The 10,264-nt window shown below is 39.7% G+C and overlaps 1 protein-coding gene across 3 annotated transcripts; it reads left to right on the plus strand.

Annotated features, from left to right (window-relative positions):
- On the plus strand, positions 1-7,601 carry LOC144710867 (RNA-binding (RRM/RBD/RNP motifs) family protein). Of its 3 annotated transcripts, none has more exons than XM_078584704.1 (6): positions 1-768; positions 2,140-2,263; positions 3,418-3,538; positions 5,248-5,284; positions 6,643-6,910; positions 7,352-7,601. In XM_078584704.1, the coding sequence occupies exons 1-6, from the start codon at positions 580-582 to the stop codon at positions 7,429-7,431; spliced, it is 819 nt and encodes a 272-aa protein (XP_078440830.1). In that variant the 5' UTR covers positions 1-579; the 3' UTR covers positions 7,432-7,601. The 3 variants fall into 3 exon arrangements, with proteins under 3 accessions (XP_078440830.1, XP_078440829.1, XP_078440831.1); XM_078584703.1 differs by having other exon boundaries at positions 3-768; positions 3,409-3,538; XM_078584705.1 differs by having other exon boundaries at positions 11-768; positions 3,409-3,538; positions 7,370-7,601.
- Positions 7,602-10,264: the final 2,663 nt, after the last annotated feature.

Raw genomic sequence — 10,264 nt, forward strand, 5'->3', positions numbered from 1 at the left:
AGAGACTAGAAGAGAGAGAAACAGAGGGACCCCGGCAAATGCTAAGAGAGAGAAAGAGAAAGAAAGAGAGAGAGAGTGGAAGAGAGAGAAAGATCGACGGTGGCCTCTACGCAGCTGTCCGTAGACATGGGAAGCCCTCGGACAGCAAAGACCAACCTGCGCCTGTCGGATCTACTTCTTCCCCTCGTTAGATTCCTCTCTCTCTCTCTCTCTCTACCCAGATCTATCTCTCTCTCCCTCTCTTCTCTCTCTCTCTTCTCTATATCTCTGCTACCCGCCTTCACTCCAGCTCTTTAGATTCTCCCTCTCTACATCATCATCTCTCTATCTCTCTTTCTCTCTCCATCTCTCCTCCCCCCGCTGATGGAAGGGGAGGCGAGGAAGAAAGAAGAAAGAGAAGGAAGGAGGAGAGAGAACAGAGAGAACAGAGAGAGAGAGACTCTCTCAGAGGAATGAGCTAGGAAGGGGAGAGACTCTCTCTTTCTCTCTCTACCGCTGTCTCCATCCATCTATCTATCTCTCCTCTCGTTTTCCTCTTCTGGGGACTGGTTTCTAGAGAGAGAGATAGAGGGGGGTGCCATGGCCGGCAGCCCTCATCAGTATCGATCGAGGTTTGGGGATACGACGCTGACGAAGGTGTTCGTTGGAGGGCTGGCTTGGGAGACCACCGACGATCAACTCCGACGCCATTTCGACCACTTTGGCGAGATCTTGGAGGCCGTCATCATCACTGATAGGCATACTGGGAGATCCAAAGGCTATGGCTTTGTATGCCTCCATCCCCACATCATCATCATCATCATCATCATCATGACCATCATCATCATCATGACCGTCATCATCGTCATGACCATCGTCATCATCATCATTATCATCGTCTTCTTCTTCTTCTTCTTTGTATTGCTTATTAATTTTCTTTCCCTTCTCCATAACTATAATCATCATCATCATCATCATTATCATCGTCTTCTTCTTCTTCTTATTCTTTGTATCGCTTCTTACTTATCTTCCCCTTCTTCATAACTATCATCATCATAACCATTATCATTATCGTCGTTTTCTTCTCCTTCTTCTTCTTCTTCTTTGTATTGCTTCTTACTTATCTCACCCTTCTTTATAACTATCATCATCGCCATCATTATCATCGTCTTCTTCTTCTTTGTATTGTGTCTTACTCCACTTTTCCTCCTTCATAACTATCATCATCATCATCATCATCTTATCATCATCGTCATCATAATCGTTATCATCGTCATCTTCTTCTTCCATTTTTTTTTTGTATTTATTGCATTTTATTCCTCATCGTCTTCCATATTCATCATCATCATTATTATTGTCTGCTTCTTCTTCTTTGTATTGCTTCTCACTCATCTTCACCTCCTTCATAACTATCATCATCATCTTATTCTTCTTCCATAATTATCAGCATCATCATCATCTTCTTCTTCTTCCATATTTTGTTTCTATTCCATTTTATTCCTCATCATCGTCTTATAATTATTACTATTCATTATTTTGTTTCTGTTGCATTTTTGTTTCTATTGCATTTTATTCTTCATCATCCCCCATATGCATCATCATCATATAATCATTATTACTATTTTTTCTTTTGTTTGTATTGCTTTTTATTCCTCTTCCTCCATAATCATTAGCATCATCTTCTTCTTATTAATCCTCTTCTCCTTCATTTTTCTACTTGGATTGCTTCTTACTCCTACTCCATATTTATCATCTTCATCATCATCTTCTTCTTCTCCTTCCCTTTGTTAGTTGGCATTGCTTCTATTCCTAATCTTCCTTCATATTTATCATCATCATCATCCTCCTTCTTCTTATTCATACTCCAAAATTGTTATCTTCATCATCATCATCTCCTATATTATTTCTGTTTGTATTGCTTCTATTCCAACACCTCCATTATATTCATCAGCATCATCATCATCATCTTGTTCTTTTTCTGCTTGTATTGCTTCTCTCTCCGACTCCATCTTTATTATCTTCATCATCATATTCTACTTCTCATTCCTTTTTCAGTTTGTATTGCTTCTATTCGAACACCTCCTTTAAATTCATCATCATCATTATCATGGTCAATGTCATTATCATTAGCTATGATGATTGATGGGGGATGATGGTCAGGTGACATTCCGGGAGCCAGAGGCAGCGAAGCTCGCCTGTGAGGACTCTGCCCCTCTCATCGACGGCCGGAGGGCCAACTGCAATATTGCTTCTCTCGGTCGCCCTCGGCCCTCCACTCCGCGAGGTTATCTCTCTCTCTAGAACTCTCCGTATCTCTCTATCTACCACGATATTTTTTAGTCTCTCTCTCCACTCAGCTGTTCATCTCTTCCTAGCTCTTCCTCCTCGTCATCGCTCGATCATTCATCCATCTGTTTCTCTTCATGCATCTCTCCCTACTGAACTATCTCTCATATTATCCTTCACTCTAGAATGGCTATCCTCGAATTATCATCTACTCTCTCTCTCTTTCTCTCTTCCCAATGCAGACAGTCTCTCTTACTCTCTTTATCCATGCATCTCTCTCTACTGAACTATCTCTCATATTATCCATCTCTCTAGAATGGCTATCCTCGAAGCATCATCTACTCTCTCTCTTTCTCTCTTCCCAAAGCAGACAGTCTCTCTTTCTCTCTCCATCCATGCATCTCTCTCACTATTGAACTATATCTCATACTCTCATCTCTCTAGAATGGCTATCTTCGAAGCATCATCCACTCACTCTCTTCTCTCTTCCCGATGCACACAATCTCTCTCTCTCTCTATTAAACTATATCTCGTATTCTCCATCTGTTTAGCATGGCTATCGTGGAATCATCGTCTACTCTCTCTCTCTCTCTCTCTCTTTCTCTCTTCCCAAGGCAGACAGTCTCCTTCTCTATCCGTGCATCTCTCTCTCTAATGAACTATATCTCATATTCTCCATCTCTTTAGCATGGCTATCGCGGAAGCATCATCCACTCTCTCTCTCTCTCTTCCCAATGCAGACAGTCTCTCTCTCTCTCTCTCTATCCACGAATCTCTCTCGAATGAACTATATCTCATATTCTACATCTCCCCAGCATCACTATCGCGGAAGCATCATCTACTCTCTCTCTCTATCCATGCATCTCTCGCTCTAATGAACTATATCTCATATTCTCCATCTCTCTAGCATGGCTATCGTGGAAACATCATCTACTATATCTCTTTCTCTCTTCCGAATGCACACAGTCTCTCTCTCTCTCTCTCTAACCATGCATATCTTCCACTTCATCTCTCTCTCTACATATATATTGAGCTAAATCTCATATTATCCATCTCTCTACCATGTTTATCGTGGAAAAATGATATGGCATCTCTCTTTCTCGCTCTTCCCTACGTACACGGTCTCTCTCACTCTATCTCTAGGTAGCGCAGGTGGAGGGAGCCATCTCTACCGGGGAGCACAGCCGCAACCTTCTGCTTCTGCTCTACAGTACAGTAGAGTGCCAGCCCAGCTGGCCCCTCCTGTCTCGCCACTTGTCTATCCTCCATATGGGTTAGCTTTCTCTCTCTTACCTCTCTCTCTCTCACCTCTCTCTTTCTTAGACAGACACACCTATTTGTCTTTATTTTCTCTTTCCTATTCATCTCTCTCTATCCATCCCTCGTTCTATCTCTCTCTATATCCCTCTCACCCTATTCATGGCTTGTTTTCTATCCCTCTCTATCTCTATCTCTCTCTCTCACCCTATTCATCTCTTTCTGTATATCCCTCCAACCCTATTCTTATCTTGTTGTCCATCTCTCTCTGTCTGTATCTATCTCTCTCGCTCTATTCATCTCTCTCTGTATATCCCTCTAACCCTATTCTTATCTTGTTGTCCATCTCTCTCTATCTGTATCTATCTCTCTCACTCTATTCATCTCTCTCTGTATATCCCTCTATCCCTATTCTTATCTTGTTGTCCATCTCTCTCACCTTATTCATCTCTCTCTCTGTATATCCCTCTTAACCATATTCTTATCTTGTTGTCCATCCCTCTCTATCTCTATCTATCTCTCTCACCCTATTCATCTCTCTCTTTGTATTTCTCTCGCTTTAATCATCTCTCTTTCATTCCATCACACACTCTCTCTATCCACCTATCCCCGTCTATCTCTCACCCTATTCATCTCTTTGTATTTCTCTCGCTTTACTCATCTCTCTTTCATTCCGTCAACCTCTTTCTCTATCCACCTATCCCTGTCTATCTCTCATCCTATTCATCTCTCTCTCTCTACCTATAACTCTCTATCTTTCTCAACCTATCCCTCTCTATCTCTCTCACACTATTCATCTCTCTCTCTACCTATCCCTCTCTATCTCTCTCACATTATTTCTCTCTCTCTCTCTCTCTACCTATCCCTCTCAGTCTCTTTCACCCTATTCATCCCTTTCAGTCTCTCTCATCCTATTCATGTCTGTCTATCCCTTTCAGTCTCTCTCACCCCATTCATGTCTGTCGATCCCTTTCAGTCTCTCTCGCCCTATTCATATCTCTTTATACCTATCCCTCTCTATCTCTCTCACACCATTCATCTCTCTCTCTCTACTTATCCTTCTCAATCTCTCTCACACCATTCATCTTTCTCTACTTATCCCTCTCAATCTCTCTCATCCTATTCATCTCTCTATATCTACCCTTCTACATCCCTTCCTATCTCTATCCATCTCTCTGACCCTATTCATATCTATCTCTATCCATTTCTCTGACCCTATTCATCTCTCTCTCTATCTTTATCTGTCACCCTATTCATCTCTCTCTCTATCTTTATGTCTCACCCTATTCATCTCTCTCTAAATCTATCTCGCTCTGGAGAGGACTGACACAACGACTGTACAGTATGTTTATACTTGCACCCACCACTCCCAACTTTCTTCGGCAGTTATGTTTTTTTATAGTAAGTTACTTTACAATATTCCTTCTCTCAGTCAAGGACCTTTCCAGCATTTATGTTGCTTTTACACCCCTCTGTACATTTCTGCAAATAAAAAAAAACCAGAGTCTTTTAAAAACACTCAGATTTCTTAGGGGCTGGTTGCTCTACGAGGGCTCTGTTCCTTGTCCCACAATCGTTAAAACTCCTGCCACGTCAGCCACGTTGTTCCACGTGGCCCTACCCCTTTCTTTGACCGTTGACATGCTTAAGATATCATCCTGACCGTCCAATGCCGATTTCGATCTCGGAGAAATTTCAGCCGTCTGATATCTCATCTGATCGCAGGTTCATAACGTACGGCGGAGATTACGCCTACCCACAGGTCAGTTCTCTCGTCGGTAGGATTCCAGGACGGATGACGGACGGTTATCCGGTTATTCCAACCCGTCATCCGTCCTCCATCAAACTGATGGACTGGTGCCTCGATGAATTCTTTTCCGTCGTCTGTCGTCCGTCATCCATTGACAGATGTCGAGAGGAAGTCATCTCCGTCATCAGTCCTCTGTCGGCCGTCACACCAGCGGACAGATGTGTGGAGGACGTCGTCGTCTGTCATAAGTCAAACCTGTGGACAAATGACTAGATAACGTCGTTTCCGTCATCAGTCCTCTGTCATCCGTCACACCAGTGTATAAATGCCAGGACGAAGTCATTTCCATCATTGGTCATCCGTCATCCGTCAGCCGGTGTATAAATTACTGGACAAAGTCATTTCCGTCATCAGTCCTCTGTCATCCGTCAGACGGTGTATAAATGCCTGGACAAAGTCATTTCCGTCATCAGTCTTCCGTCATCCGTCAGACGGTGTATAAATGCCTGGACGAAGTCATTTCCGTCATCAGTCCTCCGTCGTCCGTCACACCGGTGTTATAAATGCCTGGACGAAGTCATTTCCGTCATTTGTCATCCGTCTCACCTGTGGACAGACGATTAGAATAAGTCATCTCTGTCATCAGTTGTACACTATGTGTCGCACCGGTGAACAGATATCTAGAGAAAGTTATTTCCGTCATCTGTCATGTGCCATCCGTAACATTGGTGGACAGATGGCTAGAGTAAAGTCATCATCGATAATCTGTTATCCGTCACAGCAGTGGGCATATGCCTAAACAAAGTCATTTCCGTGATCAGTCATCCTTCAAACCATAGGGCAGATGACTAGACTTAGTCATTTCTGTCATTAATCATCTGCTATCCATCAAACGACAGATGCCTAGACGAAGTCATTTTTTCATGATCAATCATACGTCAAACCAGTGGACAGATGTCTAGACTAAGTCATTTCCTTCATCCATCAAACATGTCGACAGATGATTGGACGAAGTCATTTCCATCAGTAGGAATCCGTCAAACATGTGGACGGATGACGAGAGAAAGTCATTTCGGTTATCAGTCATCTGCCATCCATCAAAACTGCGGATAGACGACAAGACGAAGTCATTTATGACATCAGTCATGTGTCAAACCCGTGGACAGATGACTAGATGAAGACATTTCTGTCATCAGTCATCGGACCTCTTCGAAGGGACTGATGATGGATTGGTATCAATGATGAAATCCAGACGAGACGAGGATGAAACGAATGACTTAATGGATGTCTGTCAATCTATTCTCCATTGCTATTTAGCAGTATAATCAAACAATCAAGTGAATGTGACATGTATGAGCCACATGTATCAGGCACTGTACAATCCCCAACTTGGGCAACCCTACTATCCACAAGTATATGGGCCATCTTCATGGGGCTCTTTTATTGGGCCGCAGTATCAGTATCCGTCTCTCGGGGGGTACCCTGTCCAAAGTTCACCGCGAACCAGTTACCAGGCACCAGTTAGGCCGGCCCAAGAGGCTCCGGGCCCACCTTCTGTCCACATTCAGGCAGGGCCATCATTGCAACTTCAGCCACCTTCCCAGACTAGGGAGCAGCAATCATCTAATTCTACTTCTGGTGAGCCCCTTATTCTTCACACATTAAAGTCATGAATTAAAAAGAAGTCAATTCCTTAACTTCATGAATGAGAATCCTCTAAATGAAAATTTCACAAATTAGGTTTTATCTTGATTTCATTAAACGCGTATATAGTCATCATTAAAGTCATGAATTAAAAAGAAGTCAATTCCTTAACTTCATGAATGAGAATCCTCTAAATGAAAATTTCACAAATTAGGTTTTATCTTGATTTCATTAAATGTGTATATAGTCATCATTGTTTTGCATAACGAATAGTTTGTGAATGGATTTATACAGTATTTTATTTGTAAAGAATCAGAACAACAAGTAAGTTCTGCTTTTTGAAGACATTTGAGGCCCTCATACTTTTAATATCAAGGCGGGATACAAAATTTCCTAAAAGCTATTTGTAATTGCTGGTATTTTTTTATTTATCAGCAATTACTGTTGTTTCAGGTGTGCTTGCCTCCAGCCTACAACACAGCGAGGGGGGAGACAAAATGAGCACAGATTCTTGAGGGACCAAGAAGCTATTGATCATCTTCCACAACAAAGGCTTCTAGAAATAAATGGCACTTAACCAAAATTTCTCTCTCTAGTCTCCCTCATTGTGAGCCACTCATGGGTTGGATTTTTACCTCATGGGCTAAGAAAGTCCTGGATGGAGAGAGCATTTGATCAGGTAGAATCATTTATGGCATTATCATCTAAGCCTCCAGAGCTTATGTGGTGTGCCGCTTCCATGGAAACCATCTTAAGTTAGGCTAGAGAGCAGATCAAAGAGAGAGAGAGAGGAGGGAAAATAAAAAAGGGATTCTCATGCTCCATATCAGGGAAGTCACTCTTCATTTTATTTAGGGTATGAAGATACCCTTAAATCATTTTTCATGGTGGTTTCTACAAGTCTAATTACCAGGGTCACAGGGAAGATGAACTTCAATGACATCACACCTAGATATAAATAAAGAAAATTTTACGTTAAAAAACCCCTAAAGTAGAATTTCTGCATCATGCATACCCGGCTTAAAGTGGATGCATCTCAAATTGAGGGTTTTTTAACCCTTTTGTAGGTAAATCAACAATTTACTCTGCTGACATCATATGCTATAATAAATCTTCCCACTTCTCACCTTATCCTTAGTAAAAATATATTTGTATTCTTTCTATAATCATTGCTCATGGGTTATGTATGAACTCACTATTGCAATAATTTTGTCCATAGTGAACTGTTGTTTCTTTATCACAATGGAGCTTCATTGACTTCACATATGTGTTTGTCATTCATCAACATAATTCAGCTAAAGATTCCCTTGAAAATTTTTTGGAACTCTGGTTCTACATTTCATCTAAAGGCAAACTTATCATTTTTTCTCCGTGCAATTGAATTCCCTAAAAAATAATGATATGTTTGACTAAATCCTATTGCCGTTAAGGATTCACTACATTAAAATATAATAGTGAAAAACTGGAGGCTTGAGTGAATCATATTTTTTGAATTTATTATGGAGTATGTCTAGATTGATTTTACTGGGATGGTAGTCAACATCAGTGCGTACAGTTCAATAAATGCAAGTAATTACTCATCTACATCCTTCTTCCATGATGGATTAGTAATTTCACAGTCTACAGAGGTTCACATTCTAATAATTTAATCTTCTCAAGGAAATATTTTGTATGGAATATATAGTTATATATATGTAAAAAAACTTTCCACTACATGTGATTTATTCTGTGTTCATCATTGGTTCCTAAAAATGGGTTATCTTCAGTCTTGGCGTTTAATGGCTCAACACACACACACACATATTAAATATTCTAATTTTTCCGTATTATGAAGTTCCACTCATATTATTTTCTATTAATTAGGTATACAAAATTTTATTGGAACTACCTGCTCTCTTTTTTGGTTCACTAATGGTATATTTAACTGGCCCCTAGCTCCCCTTTACTTTACTGATCTAAGTATATTTGTAGGGATATTACCCAAATTGCTTTTTATGTTTTTCATCCTGAGGAGGTGCATACATTTTAACATGTATTCCACTCACATAAAGTTTATAAATAAAGGTAACACTAATGCCCTGATTTGTTCTAGTAAAAGTCCTGATTTCCTCGTGAGGTCTACAAATGTAGTTTCACTGACGATTCCCTATTTATTTAAGCGTAAAGTGATTTCTAAACTCTTAAAATATCTCCCATGTAAATTTGGAACATTATAGACAAACACAATGATAAAACTCACCCTTGAATATCATTATGTAATAGAAGAAATGGATAGTAAGACCCACTTATGGAAATTAATATTATGATTCTTCTAAAAAAACTGAAAATGATGCAAAACTATTTTCCAGGATGATATAATTCATAAAAACTTGACATAAGGAGTACAATATTGATGTATCCTTCACATCTTCTCCAAATGGGATGTTTTTATGCTCCATAACTTCTATCCATTAATTAGGTTCATTTGCAGGTTGTAGGTTAGCATACAATTAATTTTGCAATTCTGAATTTTTGGTTGGTCCACTTGTTCAATAAAAATTAGACTCGTCAAATTTTCAAAATTTTAACACAGGTTTAATCAGTCCAGTCCCTTGTCACAATTAAATCTGTCAACATCCAGGTTAATGAGTTCATGATATGTAAAACTAGTGTTATATGACTGGTAGAACCAGAATAAAATATCCATCCATGCTTCAGACATCTAATGTTAAGTCATTCATACCTATGGATACTAGATATGGATAGGAAATCTCTGAATCATTTCTTGCTATTTAAACGTAAACCTTTACAGAACTCCATTGATGATTTATTTATTTTCTCCAAATAATATTATTGAATCATTGTAATAAGTTTGTTGGATAAATAAATCTCCATATACTTGTCATGACATGAATCTAACCTTGGGTTCATGATGTTCCATGGAGCTTACTACAAATCCTACACGTATGATGATTTTTCAGCCATATACTATAGAGACAATACTTTGGGTATGTATGTTCCAAAGAGCCTAATTGTTTTCTGAATAAGGTCTTGCATGTGAGGATGTGCCCTTTGGGATGAACTCCCATGATTTCTCTGAATGATTTAGTCTGAGTTATGCAAAATAATTGAGTGTATAGATTTCCTTCTTCCTCCTTCATGCACTAACATTGTAGTGGTGCCTTCAAGGGACAATGCATACCCATTATACCATTGAATTCTCACATTTTCAAATCCAATTCTTTCGTATTAGAGAAATTGATACAATTTATTTCTATATGTAATTTCTTATTGATTGAGTTGTATGTAGATGGAATATAGTGGTCAATATTCCTTATATATCATGTGGAGATTCCATTTATTTTTTTA

Source organism: Wolffia australiana, chromosome 13, assembly GCF_029677425.1.
Source record: "Wolffia australiana isolate 7733 chromosome 13, ASM2967742v1".
Classification (NCBI taxonomy): domain Eukaryota; kingdom Viridiplantae; phylum Streptophyta; class Magnoliopsida; order Alismatales; family Araceae; genus Wolffia; species Wolffia australiana.